This window comes from Salvelinus fontinalis, chromosome 24 (genome assembly GCF_029448725.1).
Source record: "Salvelinus fontinalis isolate EN_2023a chromosome 24, ASM2944872v1, whole genome shotgun sequence".
Taxonomy (NCBI): Eukaryota; Metazoa; Chordata; class Actinopteri; order Salmoniformes; family Salmonidae; genus Salvelinus; species Salvelinus fontinalis.
The window spans coordinates 37,594,245-37,614,482 of record NC_074688.1 but is presented as its reverse complement, the minus strand read 5'-3'; the positions used below and the strand labels follow the sequence as shown (position 1 = coordinate 37,614,482).

At 44.8% G+C, this 20,238-nt stretch overlaps 1 protein-coding gene across 3 annotated transcripts in view; it reads right to left on the bottom strand.

Moving 5' to 3' along the window:
- Positions 1 to 20,238, bottom strand: part of sgsm2 (small G protein signaling modulator 2) — a 190,324-nt gene that overhangs the window by 142,420 nt on the left and 27,666 nt on the right. For all 3 annotated transcript variants that reach the window (XM_055880646.1, XM_055880645.1, XM_055880647.1), the window contains exon 2: positions 18,855 to 18,930. In XM_055880646.1, the coding sequence (XP_055736621.1) occupies positions 18,855 to 18,930 (76 nt within the window). The remainder of the gene's footprint in view (positions 1 to 18,854; positions 18,931 to 20,238) is intronic.

The window sequence follows — 20,238 nt, the reverse complement described above, 5'->3', positions numbered from 1 at the left end:
TTACAGTCAGGGCCCAGGTCTGACAGAATCTGTGCAGAAGATCTAGGTGCTGCTGTAGACCCTCCTTGGTTGGGGACAGAAGCACAAGATCATCAGTAGACATTTGACATCAGATTCTAGTAGGGTGAGGCCGGGTGCTGCAGACTGTTCTAGTGCCCTCGCCAATTCGTTGATATATATGTTGAATAGGGTGGGGCTTAAGCTGCATCCCTGTCTCACCCCACGGCCCTGTGTAAAGAAATGTGTGTGTTTTTTGCCAACTTTAACCGCACACCCGTTTGTGTACATGGATTTTATAATGTCATATGTTTTTTCCCCCAACACCACTTTTTTATCAATTTGCAAAGCAGACCCTCATGCCAAATTGAGTCGAAAGCTTTTTTGAAATCAACAAAGCATGAGAAGACTTTGCCTCTTTTTTGGTTTGTTTGTTTGTTTGTCAATTAGGGTGTGCAGGGTGAATAGGTGATCTATCGTACGGTAATTTGGTAAAAAGCCCAATTTTACATTTCCTCAGTACATTGTTTTCACTGAGGAAATGTACGAGTCTGCTGTTAATGATAATGCAGAGGATTTTCCCAAGGTTGCTGTTGACACGTATCCCACGGTAGTTATTGGGGTCAAATTTGTCTCCACTTTAGTGGATTGGGGTGATCAGTCATTGGTTCCAAATATTGGGGAAGATGCCAGAGCTAAGGATGATGTTAAAGAGTTTAATTATAGCCAATTGGAATTTGTGGTCTGTATATTTTATAATTTCATTGAGGATACCGTCAACACCGCAGGCCTTTTTGGGTCGGAGGGTTTGTATTTTGTCCTGTAGTTCATTCAAGGTAATTGGAGAATCCAGTGGGTTTCTGGTAGTCTTTAATAGTTGATTCTAAGATTTGTATTTGATCATGTATATGTTTTTGCTGTTTGTTCTTTGTTATAGAGCCAACAAGATTGGATAAGTGGTTTATCCAAACATCTCCATTTTGGATAGATAATTCTTCATGTTGTTGTTTGTTTAGTGTGTTCCAATTTTCCCAGAAGTGGTTAGAGTCTAAGGATTCTTCAATTACATTGAGCTGATTTCTGACGTGCTGTTCCTTCTTTTTCCGTAGTGTATTTCTGTATTGTTTAGTGATTCACCATAGTGAAGGTTCAGGTATACCTACCGTAGGCAAGCCTCCAGACTCGATTCCTATGTTGCGCCTTATCACTGTTAGTGTTTCTATGTTCGGTAGCGTTCCCACTCATATCGCCTGTCTGAAGAGAAGTGTTTGTTGTATGAATGTAAAATTGTGACCTTTTTTTGACCTACAAAATTAGATTGTAATAAATTTTATGTGTTTTTGGTTGGATAGGTTTCTCAATTTTGCTTTCTTCATCAAACCATTTGTCATTGTTGTTCATTTCCTTCGGTTTTCTGTTTAACATGTTTAGATTTGATAGGGAAGCTGAGAAGTTAAATATACTATTTAGGTTTTTCTACTGCCAAGTTTACACCTTCACTATTACAGTGAAACATTTAGTCCAGGAAGTTGTCTAAAAGGGATTGAATTTGTTGTTGACTAATTGTGTTTTGGCAGGTTTCCACACTACATTCCTTCCATCTGTAGCATTTCTTAATATTATTCAGTTCCTTTGGCTTTGATGCCTCATGATTGAGTATTCCTCTGTTCAAGTAGACTGTGGTTTTGCTGTGATCTGATAGGGGTGTCAGTGGGCTGACTGTGAACGCTCTGAGAGACTCTGGGTTGAGGTCAGTGATAAAGTAGTCTACAGTACTACTGCCAAGAGATGATCTATAGGTATACCTACCGTAGGAGTCCCCTCGAAGCCTACCATTGACTATGTATATACCCAGCGTGCGATAGAGCTGCACGAATTGTGCCCCATTTTTGTTGGTTATGTTGTCATAGTTGTGCCTAGGGGGGCATATGGGGGAGGGAACGCTGTCACCTCCAGGCAGGTGTTTGTCCCCCTGTGTGCTGAGGGTGTCAGGTTCTTGTCCAGTTCTGGCATTTAGGTCGCCACAGACTAGTACATGTCCCTGGGTCTGGAAATGATTTCCCCCTCCAGGATTGAGAAGCTGTCTTCATTAAAGTAGGGGGATATAGGTAGCACACAGGAGGACATTTTTCCCTGTTAAGATCATTTCCTTTTGAATTTCTAGCCAATTGTAAAATGTTCCTGTTTTGATGAATTTAATAGAGTGAGTTAGGTCTGCTCTATATCAAATTAGCATACCACCTGAGTCCCTTCCCTGTTTCACACCTGGTAGTTTGGTGGGTGGGAATACCAGCTCTCTGTAACCTAGAGGGCAACCAGTGGGTCCGTCTCCTCTATACCGTGTTTCTTGTAGAATGACAATGTCTGTATTTCCGGTTTCTTTGATGTCCAGGTTCCTGCTTTTTAGACCAAAGGCAGATGACCTCAGGCCTTGGATATTCCAGGATGATTTAGTGAAGGCTTTGTGTTCCATAAAGTGTCCAATGTTGTTGGTCGTGTGGTTTGGCCTCAGACCAGTAAGTGGGAGCAGAGCCTGCTGAGCATCTGGTACATGCCATTGGCTTGGGCTATTGTAAGGGTGGGGTTGGGCCTGTTTGCCCGCTCACGGCCTGGGCATATGTGTGACTTTCATGTTGAGGCCCTCTTTGTGGGAGTGGGGGGGCATGGGGTGGGCAGGAAGGGCATAGGTCTGATCTGAGGGGGCCATGGTTGACTATCCCTCCCTCTACTCTCTCTCTCTCTCATACCATTTAAACTATGCATGATAAGCAACACATTTTGTGTGAATGAAAATCACCTTTTCCTTTGTTTGGTTTTCAGAAAGTTTCAATGGAAAGTCAGCAGAGCCACATGGACACAGTATAACACAGCGTAGGTCTTTGTCTCAGATCTACAACCGTCTCTCAAGACACGCTGAAGCTCTGGTGTCACGGCCGTCGTTAAAGGAAGACCAAGGTGCAGCGTGTTGAGCGTACATTTTTGTTTATTTAAATAAATGTCGCCAACAAAACAAGACAAAACCGTGAAGCTTACAGGGCTATAGTGCCACTAACAAAGTCAACTACCCACACTGAAAGGAGGGAAAAAGGGCTACCTAAGTATGATTCCCAATCAGAGACAACGATAGACAGCTGTCCCTGATTGAGAACCCTACCCGACCATAACATAGACATAAAGAAACATAGAAAACTAAACATAGAATGCCCACCCCAAATCACACCCTGACCAAACCAAATAGAGACATAAAAAGGCTCTCTAAGGTCAGGGCGTGACATCTGGTAGCACATGAACACAACGTGTTGTCTATCAGGATCTCCACACCAATAGAACGAGAATTACTACTAATCTAATATTCACAGCATCTCACTCCCTGGCCCTGACTCCATCCAGCCTGACTAAAGTGAACCTTCCCTGGGTAAAACTGGGGCATGTAGAGCCTGGGGGCCTGGAGGTCTGGAGGAGGTTTATAAAGACAGAGCTGGGGAGAAGGGTCCTTTAGGGGTCCTATCTACCTCCCTCTCCTTTAACATCAAATTCACTGTTATAATCCCTCTCCTTTAACATCAGGCTTATTGTTATAATCCCTCTAATCTCCCTCTCCTTTAACATCAGGTTTACTGTTATAATCCCTCTAATCTCCCTCTCCTTTAACATCAGGTTTACTGTTATAATCCCTCTACCCCTTCCTCTCCTTTAACATCAGGTTTACTGTTATAATCCCTCTAATCTCCCTCTCCTTTAACATCAGGTTTACTGTTATAATCCCTCTAATCTCCCCTCCTTTAACATCAGGTTTACTGTTATAATCCCTCTAATCCCCCTGTCCTTTAACATCAGGTTTACTGTTATAATCCCTCTAATCTCCCTCTCCTTTAACATCAGGTTTACTGTTATAATCCCTCTAATCTCCCTCTCCTTTAACATCAGGTTTACTGTTATAATCCCTCTACCCCTCCCTCTCCTTTAACATCAGGTTTACTGTTATAATCCCTCTACCCCTCCCTCTCCTTTAACATCAGGTTTACTGTTATAATCCCTCTAATCCCCCTCTCCTTTAACATCAGGTTTACTGTTATAATCCCTCTAATCCCCCTCTCCTTTAACATCAGGTTTACTGTTATAATCCCTCTAATCCCCCTCTCCTTTAACATCAGGTTTACTGTTATAATCCCTCTATCCCTCCCTCTCCTTTAACATCAGGTTTACTGTTATAATCCCTCTACCCCTCCCTCTCCTTTAACATCAGGTTTACTGTTATAATCCCTCTATCCCCCCCTCCTTTAACATCAGGTTTACTGTTATAATCCCTCTAATCTCCCTCTCCTTTAACATCAGGTTTACTGTTATAATCCCTCTAATCTCCCTCTCCTTTAACATCAGGTTTACTGTTATAATCCCTCTAATCTCCCTCTCCTTTAACATCAGGTTTACTGTTATAATCCCTCTACCCCTCCCTCTCCTTTAACATCAGGTTTATTGTTATAATCCCTCTACCCCTCCCTCTCCTTTAACATCAGGTTTACTGTTATAATCCCTCTAATCTCCCTCTCCTTTAACATCAGGTTTACTGTTATAATCCCTCTACCCCTCCCTCTCCTTTAACATCAGGTTTACTGTTATAATCCCTCTACCCCTCCCTCTCCTTTAACATCAGGTTTACTGTTATAATCCCTCTATCCCCCCCTCCTTTAATATCAGGTTTACTGTTATAATCCCTCTACCCCTCCCTCTCCTTTAACATCAGGTTCACTGTTATAATCCCTCTATCCCCCCCTCCTTTAACATCAGGTTTACTGTTATAATCCCTCTAATCTCCCTCTCCTTTAACATCAGGTTTACTGTTATAATCCCTCTATCCCCCCCTCCTTTAATATCAGGTTTACTGTTATAATCCCTCTACCCCTCCCTCTCCTTTAACATCAGGTTTACTGTTATAATCCCTCTACCCCTCCCTCTCCTTTAACATCAGGTTTACTGTTATAATCCCTCTATCCCCCCCTCCTTTAACATCAGGTTTACTGTTATAATCCCTCTAATCTCCCCCTTCCTTTAACATCAGGTTTACTGTTATAATCCCTCTAATCTCCCTCTCCTTTAACATCAGGTTTACTGTTATAATCCCTCTAATCTCCCTCTCCTTTAACATCAGGTTTACTGTTATAATCCCTCTACCCCTCCCTCTCCTTTAACATCAGGTTTACTGTTATAATCCCTCTACCCCTCCCTCTCCTTTAACATCAGGTTTACTGTTATAATCCCTCTAATCTCCCTCTCCTTTAACATCAGGTTTACTGTTATAATCCCTCTAATCTCCCTCTCCTTTAACATCAGGTTTACTGTTATAATCCCTCTAATCTCCCTCTCCTTTAACATCAGGTTTACTGTTATAATCCCTCTATCCCTCCCTCTCCTTTAACATCAGGTTTACTGTTATAATCCCTCTAATCTCCCTCTCCTTTAACATCAGGTTTACTGTTATAATCCCTCTACCCCTCCCTCTCCTTTAACATCAGGTTTATTGTTATAATCCCTCTACCCCCCCTCTCCTTTAACATCAGGTTTACTGTTATAATCCCTCTACCCCTCCCTCTCCTTTAACATCAGGTTTACTGTTATAATCCCTCTAATCTCCCTCTCCTTTAACATCAGGTTTACTGTTATAATCCCTCTAACCCCCCCTCTCCTTTAACATCAGGTTTACTGTTATAATCCCTCTAATCCCCCCCCTCCTTTAACATCAGGTTTACTGTTATAATCCCTCTATCCCTCCCTCTCCTTTAACATCAGGTTTACTGTTATAATCCCTCTAATCTCCCCCTCCTTTAACATCAGGTTTACTGTTATAATCCCTCTATCCCTCCCTCACCCACTCTCTTTCTCTCTCCCTTCCGCTCTTTCTTTCAACAGCTGATTCCCACCGCTCTCACTCCCACACAAACAAGCCACACAATCAGACACGCACACACATACAAACGCACACACATACACACACACACACACATACACACGCACACACATACACACAGACATGAACAGACAGAGAACCAGCCTCCCCACTGCTTAATCAACCCAAACTATGGGTGTCAATGACATGATGAGCACTGCTCTCAGACTATAATGATGGTGATGAGCACTGCTCTCAGACTATAATGATGGTGATGAGCACTGCTCTCAGACTATAATGATGGTGATGAGCACTGCTCTCAGACTATAATGATGGTGATGAGCACTGCTCTCAGACTATAATGATGGTGATGAGCACTGCTCTCAGACTATAATGATGGTGATGAGCACTGCTCTCAGACTATAATGATGGTGATGAGCACTGCTCTCAGACTATAATGATGGTGATGAGCACTGCTCTCAGACTATAATGATGGTGATGAGCACTGCTCTCAGACTATAATGATGGTGATGAGCACTGCTCTCAGACTATAATGATGGTGATGAGCACTGCTCTCAGACTATAATGATGGTGATGAGCACTGCTCTCAGACTATAATGATGGTGATGAGCACTGCTCTCAGACTATAATGATGGTGATGAGCACTGCTCTCAGACTATAATGATGGTGATGAGCACTGCTCTCAGACTATAATGATGGTGATGAGCACTGCTCTCAGACTATAATGATGGTGATGAGCACTGCTCTCAGACTATAATGATGGTGATGAGCACTGCTCTCAGACTATAATGATGAGCACTGCTCTCAGACTCTAATGATGGTGATGAGCACTGCTCTCAGACTCTAATGATGGTGATGAGCACTGCTCTCAGACTCTAATGATGGTGATGAGCACTGCTCTCAGACTATAATGATGAGCACTGCTCTCAGACTCTAATGACGTGATGAGCACTGCTCTCAGTCTATAAGAGTATCATCCATCGCCCAGACAAACATCAAACAAACCATCCATTTACTATAACGTAATGCCATTGAGGGATGTATGTGTGTGTGTGTGTGTGTGTGTGTGTGTGTGTGTGTGTGTGTGTGTGTGTGTGTGTGTGTGTGTGTGTGTGTGTGTGTGTCTGTGTGTGTGTGTGTGTGTGTACAGACCATCGAGCGCCTCAGCCACACCACTGACACGCCCACCCTGCATCACAAAAAAATCCCACCCTATTCCCTACATAGTGCACCGGTTTTAGGGTACCATTTGGGACGAACCCTGGGATTTTGGACCACCCATATGATAAGCTACATGCCATAACATTTTCCTATCCCCTGACTTTAACCCTTAATTCCTTACCTTGATTGTCACGTTCCTGACCTGTTTTCTGTTGTTTGGTTGTGTTTATTGGTCAGGGCGTGAGTTTTGGGTGGGCAGTCTATGTTTTCTGTTTCTATGTTGGTTTTGGGTTGCCTGGTATGGCTCTCAATTAGAGGCAGGTGTTTGACGTTTCCTCTAATTGAGAGTCATATTAAGGTAGGTTGTTCTCACTGTTTGTGGGTGATTGTCTCCTGTGTCAGTATGTTACGCCACACGGGACTGTTCCGGTTTTTGTTAGTTCGTTCGTTTTGTGTCGTCTGTTTTCCTGGTTCATGCGTTCTTCACGTTGTATGTAAGTTCGTGTCCAGGTCTGTCTACATTCGTTTATTTGTTTTGTAATTATTCAAGTGTTCGTCGTGTTCTTCTGTGTTGTTTATTAAAATCATTATGTATTCACAACCCGCTGCAGTTTGGTCGAATCACTACTCGTACGAAGAGGAGGAGGAAGCCCGTTACATTGATGCTCACTTGCCCTGAAGTTTGAGCCACTTTCTAGGTTGATATCTATCAGCGTGGATTGAGTGGAGGATGCCGTTTCTCCAGCCACACCAAGTACACAGAAAGACCCCGTAAACAGTCACCTGCCACTGAGTTCCTATCTATCTAAACTGGTGTTGAAGCTAAATGGTACACAGAGGCTAATCATGCTAACATCCTCCCACTGGGTTCCTAATCTGTCTGGACTAGCACTGACGCCAATGCTAGTCTTAGCTGTTAGCTAATCATGCTAACAGCCTCCCACTGGGTTCATTATCTGTCCGGACTAGCACTGACGCTAATGCTAGACTTAGCTGTTAGCTAATCATGCTAACAGCCTCCCACTGGGTTCCTAATCTGTCTAGACTGGCACTGACGCTAATGCTAGTCTTAGCTGTTAGCTAATCATGTTAACAGCCTCCCACTGGGTTCCTAATCTGTCTAGACTGGCACTGACGCTAATGCTAGTCTTAGCTGTTAGCTAATCATGCTAACAGCCTCCCACTGGGTTCCTAATCTGTCTAGACTAGCACTGACGCTAATGCTAGTCTTAGCTGTTAGTTAATCATGCTAACAGCCTCCCACTGGGTTCCTAATCTGTCTAGACTAGCACTGACGCTAATGCTAGTCTTAGCTGTTAGTTGATCATGCTAACAGCCTCCCACTGTGTTCCTAATCTGTCTAGACTAGCACTGACCCTAATGCTAGTCTTAGCTGTTAGCTAATTATGCTAACAGCTAAAAGGCTCCTGCTGAGCTACAGACACAATGGCGGTTACCACCTGTCATCTAGCATTACCGCTAACGGTATTGGTCTTCCATCAACATCAGTGATGTAGTTGTCATGTTTGAACTAAGAGGATGTGTCACGCTGCTAGCTATAGGGGCATGGAGCATAACATTCTGTCAGAGGATCCTCTGCTGTCTCTGCATGCACACTCAAACACACACTCACAGACACACACGCACATAGATATACACACACACACACACAATAAATTGCATGGCAGGCACGACAACACATACATACAGACATACCATAAAACCTACTGCCGCAAACACACACACACACCATAAAACCTACTTCCGCAAACACACCCATACCAATGAAGCAGTAGCTAGCGTTAGCTCCGACCAGGGCACCACAACACGTAGCGAGCGTTAGCTCCGACCAGGGCACCACAACACGTAGCTAGCGTTAGCTCCGACCAGGGCACCACAACACGTAGCTAGCGTTAGCTCCGACCAGGGCACCACAACAAGTAGCTAGCGTTAGCTCCGACCAGGGCACCACAACACGTAGCAAGCGTTAGCTCCGACCAGGGCACCACAACACGTAGCTAGCGTTAGCTCCGACCAGGGCACCACAACACGTAGCGAGCGTTAGCTCGGACCAGGGCACCACAACACGTAGCTAGCGTTAGCTCTGACCAGGGCACCACAACACGTAGCGAGCGTTAGCTCCGACCAGGGCACCACAACACGTCTCCTGGGATAAAACTCAGTTAGCTCCAACCAGGACACCACGTCTCCTGGAATAAAACTCAGTTAGCTCCAACCAGGACACCACAACACGTCTCCTGGAATAAAACTCAGTTAGCTCCGACCAGGACACCACAACACGTCTCCTGGAATAAAACTCAGTTAGCTCCGACCAGGACACCACAACACGTCTCCTGGAATAAAACTCAGTTAGCTCCGACCAGGACACCACAACACGTCTCCTGGAATAAAACTCAGTTAGTTCCGACCAGGACACCACAACACGTCTCCTGGAATAAAACTCAGTTAGCTCCCACCAGGACACCACAACACGTCTCCTGGAATAAAACTCAGTTAGCTCCGACCAGGACACCACAACACGTCTCCTGGAATAAAACTCAGTTAGCTCCGACCAGGGCACCACAACACGTCTTCTGGAATAAAACTCAACCAGGACCACCGACAGAGACGAGACTGCCGTATTATATAAGTGTGTGTGTGTGCATGTATTTGTGTGTGTGTGTGTGTGCATGTATTTGTGTGTGTGTGTGAGCATGTTATTCTGTTCCACAGGGTGCAGATTACACATGTCTGTGTGGAGGATAGCCGAGTTGTCATGGAGACCAGCTATAATCAGTGGAATACCTGAAGCTTCTCCCTGGTCTCCAGTGGCTTCCAGCTGGCATCATTCTCAATTAGCCTGTGTGTGTGTGTGTGTGTGTGTGTGTGTGTGTGTGTGTGTGTGTGTGTGTGTGTGTGTGTGTGTGTGTGTGTGTGTGTGTGTGTGTGTGTGTGTGTGTGTGTGTGTGTGTGTGTGTGTGTGTGTGTGTGTGTGTGTGTGCGTGTGTGAAATATGAATAGCTGAAGCTTCTCTATAGTCTCCGGTGACTCGTCACTCTCAATTAGTTGTATTCACCGGCAAACAGACACACAAACACACACAAACGCACATGGCTAAAGTAACTCAACTCTGTCTATACCCTGTGTCCATGAAACACACGAGCTGTCGAAGAGGAACAGGAAGAACAAGCTTATTGTCCATTTTAAAAGGTTCAAGACCTTTTTTAACTTTATTCAGTCAGGCGCCAACATAGACAATGAATGACACACACACACACACACACACACACACACGCATTCATCTAATCACTATATAACCAACTACCTAACCAGTGACATCAGCACTATGAGGTCATAACCGAGAAGTACAGCCTCTCGTCTTTTGCCATCCATTCGTTTCACTCATTGTTCAATACTGTGACTTATCTATTTTAGTCAACTATCCTTCATTACCATCTCGCATTTAATCCACAAAACGCGTACAATAAAATACGACTTCCTCCATGTCTCACAATGGGATTACTCTTTTCTCGTTATCTGTACCCAAAAAATGGCACCCTATTTGCTATGTAATGCACTATTTTTAATGCAGAGGCATTGTAGAGAGTCCTTCTGCAGAGGCATTGTAGAGTCCTTCTGCAGAGGCATTGTAGAGAGTCCTTCTGCAGAGGCATTGTAGAGTCCTTCTGCAGAGGCATTGTAGAGTCCTTCTGCAGAGGCATTGTAGAGTCCTTCTGCAGAGGCATTGTAGAGTCCTTCTGCAGAGGCATTGTAGAGTCCTTCTGCAGAGGCATTGTAGAGTCCTTCTGCAGAGGCATTGTAGAGTCCTTCTGCAGAGGCATTGTAGAGTCCTTCTGCAGAGGCATTGTAGAGTCCTTCTGCAGAGGCATTGTAGAGTACTTCTGCAGAGGCATTGTAGAGAGTCCTTCTGCAGAGGCATTGTAGAGAGTCCTTCTGCAGAGGCATTGTAGAGTCCTTCTGCAGAGGCATTGTAGAGAGTCCTTCTGCAGAGGCATTGTAGAGAGTCCTTCTGCAGAGGCATTGTAGAGAGTCCTTCTGCAGAGGCATTGTAGAGAGTCCTTCTGCAGAGGCATTGTAGAGAGTCCTTCTGCAGAGGCATTGTAGAGAGTCCTTCTGCAGAGGCATTGTAGAGAGTCCTTCTGCAGAGGCATTGTAGAGAGTCCTTCTGCAGAGGCATTGTAGAGAGTCCTTCTGCAGAGGCATTGTAGAGAGTCCTTCTGCAGAGGCATTGTAGAGAGTCCTTCTGCAGAGGCATTGTAGAGAGTCCTTCTGCAGAGGCATTGTAGAGAGTCCTTCTGCAGAGGCATTGTAGAGAGTCCTTATGCCGAGGCATTGTAGAGAGTCCTTCTGCAGAGGCATTGTAGAGAGTCCTTATGCCGAGGCATTGTAGAGAGTCCTTATGCCGAGGCATTGTAGAGAGTCCTTCTGCAGAGGCATTGTAGAGAGTCCTTCTGCAGAGGCATTGTAGAGTCCTTCTGCAGAGGCATTGTAGAGAGTCCTTCTGCAGAGGCATTGTAGAGAGTCCTTCTGCAGAGGCATTGTAGAGTCCTTCTGCGGAGGCATTGTAGAGAGTCCTTCTGCAGAGGCATTGTAGAGAGTCCTTCTGCGGAGGCATTGTAGAGAGTCCTTCTGCGGAGGCATTGTAGAGAGTCCTTCTGCAGAGGCATTGTAGAGAGTCCTTCTGCAGAGGCATTGTAGAGAGTCCTTATGCCGAGGCATTGTAGAGAGTACTTCTGCAGAGGCATTGTAGAGAGTCCTTCTGCGGAGGCATTGTAGAGAGTCCTTCTGCAGAGGCATTGTAGAGAGTCCTTCTGCAGAGGCATTGTAGAGAGTCCTTCTGCAGAGGCATTGTAGAGAGTCCTTCTGCAGAGGCATTGTAGAGAGTCCTTCTGCGGAGGCATTGTAGAGAGTCCTTCTGCGGAGGCATTGTAGAGAGTCCTTCTGCAGAGGCATTGTAGAGAGTCCTTCTGCAGAGGCATTGTAGAGAGTCCTTCTGCAGAGGCATTGTAGAGAGTCCTTCTGCAGAGGCATTGTAGAGAGTCCTTCTGCAGAGGCATTGTAGAGAGTCCTTCTGCAGAGGCATTGTAGAGAGTCCTTCTGCAGAGGCATTGTAGAGAGTCCTTCTGCAGAGGCATTGTAGAGAGTCCTTCTGCAGAGGCATTGTAGAGAGTCCTTCTGCAGAGGCATTGTAGAGAGTCCTTCTGCAGAGGCATTGTAGAGAGTCCTTCTGCAGAGGCATTGTAGAGAGTCCTTCTGCAGAGGCATTGTAGAGAGTCCTTCTGCAGAGGCATTGTAGAGAGTCCTTCTGCAGAGGCATTGTAGAGTCCTTCTGCAGAGGCATTGTAGAGTCCTTCTGCAGAGGCATTGTAGAGAGTGCTTATGCAGATGGGTTTTAGAGAGTCCTTAGAAGTTGTGCAACAATTAGTATGTATTATGTAAGGGTCTGTCAGTCAGACTGCAATCATTCACAGCAGCTGCTGCACCTCATCTCCATTCACTGAAGCAAACAGACACACATACACACACACAGAGGCACAGACACACACACAGAGGCACAGAGGCACAGACACACACACACAGAGGCACAGACACACAGACACACACACAGAGGCACAGACACACAGACACACACACAGAGGCACAGACACACAGACACACACACAGAGGCACAGACACAAAGACACACAGACACACACACACAGGCAGGCAGAATAGAATAGATACAGATGTTCTGTTCAGGAGGAAATAGAATAGAATAGATACAGGTGTTCTGTTCAGGAGGAAATAGAACAGAATATATTAGATACAGGTGTTCTGTTCAGGAGGAAATAGAATAGAATAGATACAGGTGTTCTGTTCAGGAGGAAATAGAATAGAATAGATACAGGTGTTCTGTTCAGGAGGAAATAGAATAGAATAGATACAGGTGTTCTGTTCAGGAGGAAATAGAATAGAATAGATACAGGTGTTCTGTTCAGGAGGAAATAGAATAGAATAGATACAGGTGTTCTGTTCAGGAGGAAATAGAATAGAATAGATACAGGTGTTCTGTTCAGGAGGAAATAGAATAGAATAGATACAGGTGTTCTGTTCAGGAGGAAATAGAATAGATACAGGTGTTCTGTTCAGAAAGACATAGAATAGATACAGGTGTTCTGTTCAGGAAGAAATAGAATAGAATAGATACAGGTGTTCTGTTCAGGAGGAAATAGAATAGAATAGATACAGGTGTTCTGTTCAGGAGGAAATAGAATAGAATAGATACAGGTGTTCTGTTCAGGAGGAAATAGAATAGAATAGATACAGGTGTTCTGTTCAGGAGGAAATAGAATAGAATAGATACAGGTGTTCTGTTCAGGAGGAAATAGAATAGAATAGATACAGGTGTTCTGTTCAGGAGGAAATAGAATAGAATAGATACAGGTGTTCTGTTCAGGAGGAAATAGAATAGATACAGGTGTTCTGTTCAGGAGGAAATAGAATAGAATAGATACAGGTGTTCTGTTCAGGAGGAAAGCCTGGAAGGTGCCACTTCTGAACACCAACAGATCTAGTAGACCTATATCTAGCCTTATACTTTACGAGTAACGATGGCGTTTGTGTATGTTATGTATTTCTACTTCCTGTATTGACTTGCCAGTGTTATTTTATGTTTGTATAACAGAAAGTCCCTTCAAGGGCAGAACCGTTTCTTTTCATGGGTTGGACACAAAATTGTGACATGAGAAAGAGAGAAGGAGGCAGAAATAAAGATAACCTAGACTGAGTGTCCAAAACATTAGGAACACCTTCCTAATATTGAGTTGCACGCCCCCTTTGCCCTCAGAACAGACTCAATTCGTCGGGGCATGGACTCTACAAGGTGTCAAAAGCGTTCCGCAGGGATGCTGGCCCATGTTGACTCAATGCTTCCCACAGTTGTGTGTCAAGTTGGTTGCATGTCCTTTGGGTGGTGCACCATTCTTGATACACACGGGAAACTGTTGAGTGTGAAAAACCCAGCAGCGTTGCAGTTCTTGACACAAACCTGTGCGCCTGGCACCTACTGCCTACTACATACCCTGTTCAAAGGCACTTATATATTTTTGTCTTGTTCATTCACCCTCTGAATGGCACACATACACAATCCATGTCTCAATTGTCTCAATGCTTAAAAATCTGTCTTTAACCTGTCTCCTCCCCTTCATCTACACTGATTGAAGTGGATTTAATCGGTGACATCAATAAGAGATCATAGCTTTCAACTGGATTCACCTGGTCAATTTGTCATGGAAATAGGTGTTCCTAATGTTTTGTACACTCAGTGTATTAACAGTATATTAACCACACACACATTCTTTGTACACAGACACACACACACACAGTACACTATCCCACAAGGCTGGCCTAATTATGCCATTATGCCAGACAACAAAATTAAAAAAGCAAAGCCTTAAATTCCCTTTGCACTTCCGACCATTATTTACCATTTCATATTCCCGGCACTGTAAAATATTGAAATGCTAATTGCAGCCCAACTTCCCCTCATCTCCTCCCCTCGCCCCCACACCATCCGCGGCCAAGCAGCTCACTTTTGACATAATATGCTAGGGTGAGTCCCAAATGCACCCTGTTCCCCTATATAGTGCACTACTTTTGACAAGAGCCTATAATAGGGAATAGGGTGCCATTTTAGACAGAGCCCAAGTGATTCAGGAGGAGGATGGTAATTTTTCCCATCGATCCGTTGGTCCGTAGGCTAGGAGTTAGGAGCTAAGACACCCCCGCCTGCGTTGGCTGACCCTCCAAATGGCCCACAGCTTGTTTAACTAGACGGAAATGTGGACCACTGGCTCCTTCTTTACCAGAAACTCTAGTCTCTTGTTCCGTAACGCAAATTATACATAACAAAGTGAAACTTTTCTAAAGAGGTTCAGAAAACATAGGGGCGTAACATAACGTAGGACTGTAGCCTACATAACATGTGATAAAGGAGGCAAACTTATACGTAACACAAGTGTATAAATAACCCAAGTTGAATTTTCAGATAAGTAGTGGGAGCACTTGAAAGGACTGATAACATATTGGTAAGAAATGTATTATTTTTTGACATGTAAGGAACAGGGCTGCGTTCGGCCAGCTCTCATAGTCTGTGTCCCAAAATGCACCCTGTCCCGGAGGGAATACGGCTCCATCTGGCCAGCTCTCATAGTCTGTGTCCCAAAATGCACCCTGTCCCTGAGGGAATACGGCTCCATCTGGCCAGCTCTCATAGCCTGTGTCCCAAAATGCAACCTGTCCCTGAGGGAATACGGCTCCATTTGGCCAGCTCTCATAGCCTGTGTCCCAAAATGCACCCTGTCCCTGAGGGAATACGGCTCCATCTGGCCAGCTCTCATAGTCTGTGTCCCAAAATGCACCCTGTCCCTGAGGGAATACGGCTCCATCTGGCCAGCTCTCATAGTCTGTGTTCCAAAATGCACCCTGTCCCTGAGGGAATACGGCTCCATCTGGCCAGCTCTCATAGCCTGTGTCCCAAAATGCACCCTGTCCCTGAGGGAATACGGCTCCATCTGGCCAGCTCTCATAGCCTGTGTCCCAAAATGCACCCTGTCCCTGAGGGAATACGGCTCCATTTGGCCAGCTCTCATAGCCTGTGTCCCAAAATGCACCCTATCCCTGAGGGAATACGGCTCCATCTGGCCAGCTCTCATAGTCTGTGTCCCAAAATACACCCTATCCCTGAGGGAATACGGCTCCATCTGGCCAGCTCTCATAGTCTGTGTCCCAAAATGCACCCTGTCCCTGAGGGAATACGGCTCCATCTGGCCAGCTCTCATAGTCTGTGTCCCAAAATGCACCCTATCCCTGAGGGCTCCATTTGGCCAGCTCTCATAGCCTGTGTCCCAAAATACACCCTATCCCTGAGGGCTCCATCTGGCCAGCTCTCATAGTCTGTGTCCCAAAATGCACCCTATCCCTGAGGGCTCCATCTGGCCAGCTCTCATAGTCTGTGTCCCAAAATGCACCCTATCCCTGAGGGCTCCATTTGGCCAGCTCTCATAGTCTGTGTCCCAAAATACACCCTATCCCTGAGGGCTCCATCTGGCCAGCTCTCATAGTCTGTGTCCCAAAATGCACCCTATCCCTGAGGGCTCCATCTGGCCAGCTCTCATAGTCTGTGTCCCAAAATACACCCTATCCCTGAGGGCTCCATTTGGCCAGCTCTCATAGTCTGTGTCCCAAAATACACCCTATCCCTGAGGGCTCCATCTGGCCAGCTCTCGTAGTCTGTGTCCCAAAATGCACCCTGTCCCTGAGGGAATACGGCTCCATCTGGCCAGCTCTCATAGTCTGTGTCCCAAAATGCACCCTATCCCTGAGGGCTCCATTTGGCTAGCTCTCATAGTCTGTGTCCCAAAATACACCCTATCCCTGAGGGCTCCATCTGGCCAGCTCTCATAGTCTGTGTCCCAAAATGCACCCTATCCCTGAGGGCTCCATCTGGCCAGCTCTCATAGTCTGTGTCCCAAAATGCACCCTATCCCTGAGGGCTCCATTTGGCCAGCTCTCATAGTCTGTGTCCCAAAATACACCCTATCCCTGAGGGCTCCATCTGGCCAGCTCTCATAGTCTGTGTCCCAAAATGCACCCTATCCCTGAGGGCTCCATCTGGCCAGCTCTCATAGTCTGTGTCCCAAAATACACCCTATCCCTGAGGGCTCCATTTGGCCAGCTCTCATAGTCTGTGTCCCAAAATACACCCTATCCCTGAGGGCTCCATTTGGCCAGCTCCTATACAGACAAAGATATGATTCACATGCTGCTGTGTGTAACAGATCATCTTAAAAGCGGTGTCAGACAAATTAATAGTATTTATCACATTAACGATGTACAAAGGATGTCCTCGCTCCTCGCTAGCGCCAGCTGCCACGACAGCATCATCTGTACTGCACCGTCTCTATCTTTAAAGGGACAATCCGCAGTTCAAACAATAACAAAGCGGACACCCCGCCACTGTTTCGGTAAACAGCTGAGGGATGGGGCTGGAGAAATGTAACCACTCTCAAATTCATAGCGCTGTGGATGCAAGGACTGACCATCCACGATATCAAAATTAGGCTTGGGCGGTATACCGCATACTGGAAATAATTGGAAATAGCCACGGTTTTTCAATGGTTTTTCAATACTGTCAATACTGTTTCAACTATTTTCTTTGATGTGTATATTATTATTTTTTGAGCTACTTTTTAGGTAAATATCTGCAGTCAACTTGTAAAATACGTTATGAGATAAAGCAGATTGCATTCTTCATTTGCTGTGAGTCACTGTCGTGCAGCACGCGCCAGGTGATCAAATTACAGTATTAAACGTAATGTTTGACAGCTAGATATCTTATAACTATTAAGTTAACTGTCTAAAATGTGCTAAACACTCTGCAGCTGTACTAACAGTAGTTAGCTATCTAGCTTGTTAGCTTCTTGCTAAATCAATTGTTTTGGTAACAGCAGAGAATCCCCTCCCGGATCAAGAGCCTTGCCGTCTAATATTAGTTTGGTGTGAGTGCAGCAAACTGTGAGTAGCACTTTTGAGTTACTTGTATAACGTTAAGAGCTAGGATGTCTGTCCTGCAAATAGTTTATGTCAGAAACTGTATAAAATGTTCGCAATGCGCTCGTTAGTATTTACCTAGCATTCTCTATGGGATTTTACATATACTTGTTAGCATTGCTAACCTTCGGATTACAGAGACTCAGTGAGGTTTAAAAATACCTCGTGTGCTTGTGTTCAGTGCCGGTACTACCAAACATCCCGGGATGGCACAAGGTCGGTATGAAGGTATGTCAATCTGAATACCGCCCAAGCCTAATCAAAATTATATTTGTAACCATGTTTTGAGACCATACAGTGTTTGTTTACAAATTACATTGTTTGCAAACATTGACGTAAAACCAGCTTATATTTTGGGTTCTGATGGAGGGTGACAGTTGAACTAAACTCATGACTAACTAAACGCATTTATAAGTTATATTCTTCAAGAATCAACGTGTAAATATCATTAATATATAAGTCCAAAAATGTATGTAGCAATTGCAGATTGCACCTTTAAATGGCTATAGTTACAGCCAGACACTGACAGTTCAATCACCAGACTGTTTCCTGGTTGTCATATTCCCAGACCCAGGTATATCTATCTTTCTCCTTCTCAAAATAACACCCTACATGGTGTGTATGAACCCTGGTCGTAACTCTACGGCTCTGTCCTGACCCCGAGGACGATATAACACTGCACTACACACACACAGGGGAAGATATACAGCGCCCCCCCCACCCCCACCCCCGGTGTGGTGTGAGCAAATTCAGTCCTCAAGGTGTGAGTCACCAACTCGCCAGCTCAGCCATCCGGCCGGAAACTACGTGAACCCCTCCACTCCACTGGAAGTCCTTCCAGAAAATACTGACTACGTTACGGGGACCACACACACACACACGCACGCACGCACGCACGCACGCACGCACGCACACACACACACACACACACACACACACACACACACACACACACACACACACATCTGTCTTTCTCTGAGAAAATACATGTTGTACAACCAGGGAACCTCTACAATTAGTTTCCATTGACTCCAGTGTGATTATTAACTTTCCATTGCTGCGCCAGCACAGTCAGCGACACAGGTGACGTCAAATACTGTCCTTCACCCTGACTCACTACATTATCAGCTGAGGAGCTCTCGGAGAGGAAGCGTGTGTGTGTGTGTGTGTGTGTACTTACTGCACAGGCCGATGATGTGGCTGCTGTCTTCATGGACAAACTTCTTAGTCACCGCCTCCTCCATGATCTGTTTCACCTGTACAGAGAGACACAGGATCATTATCGTCATTAAGACTTTCATCATTACCACCGTCATCATCATTACCATCGTCATCATCGAAAATCATCATTACAACCGTCATCATCATTACCATCGTCATCATTATTACCATCGTCATCCCCATTACCATCGTCATCACCATAACCGTTACCTCAGTCATCATCATTACCATTATCATCGTCATCATCATTACCATTACCATCGTCATCATCATCATCACCATCGTCATCATTATCATTACCATCATCACCATTACCATCATCATCATCACCATTACCATCGTCATCATTACCATCGTCATCATTACCATCATCATCACCATTACCATCGTCGTCATCATTATCATTACCATCATCATCATTACCATCGTCATCACCATTACCATCGTCATTATCATTACCATCGTCGTCGTCATCATTACCATCACCATTACCATCGTCGTCCTCATTATCATTACCATCATCATTATCATTACCATCGTCATCGCCATTACCATTGTCATCATCCATCATCATAATCAAACCAATCCTTATCACCTCGAAAAGAGGGGGTATGTGGCATACACCTTGTAAAGGTCAAAAAGCACACCCCTTGTTAGCTTGTAAAGGTCAAAAAGCACACCCCTTGTTAGCTTGTAAATGTATCCATGGGGGGGGGGGGCGCTCACCTGTTGCCCATCCCTGCTCTAGGAAATAGGCTGCCAATCGGGACGCACAAGGAGTTGTAGGGCTCTGCTTGTTCTCCAGACTGTCTGGGCGAGGTACTGAGGTCGTTAACACATGTCATGTCACATCTGACTGAGACGGCGATGAAGGCTGTGTCCCAAATGGCACCCTATTCCCTGTATAGTTCACTACTTTTGACCACAGGGCTCTGTATAAGGTATAGGGTTGTAGGATGCCATGTGGGACTCAACGGGAGATGTAAGCTGAACTGGCCATTGATAATGACCACAGCCGGTCAGTCATTTCCAATACAAGGTTATCAGTAATGACTAGGTAGTGGGGAAGGTGATGATAAGCATTGTACCAAACTGTCATACTTGAGTAAAAGTAAAGATATTTTAATAGAAAATGACTCAAGTAAAAGTGAAAGTCACCCAGTAAAATACTACTTGAGTAAAAGTCTAAACGTATCTGGTTGATAAAATTGATAAAAAATAAATAATAAAATCTTCATCAATCTACACACAATACCCCATAATGACAAAGATTTTCGCAAATTCATAAAAAATAAAAACCTGAAATATCACATTCACATAAGTATTCAGACCTTTTACTCAGT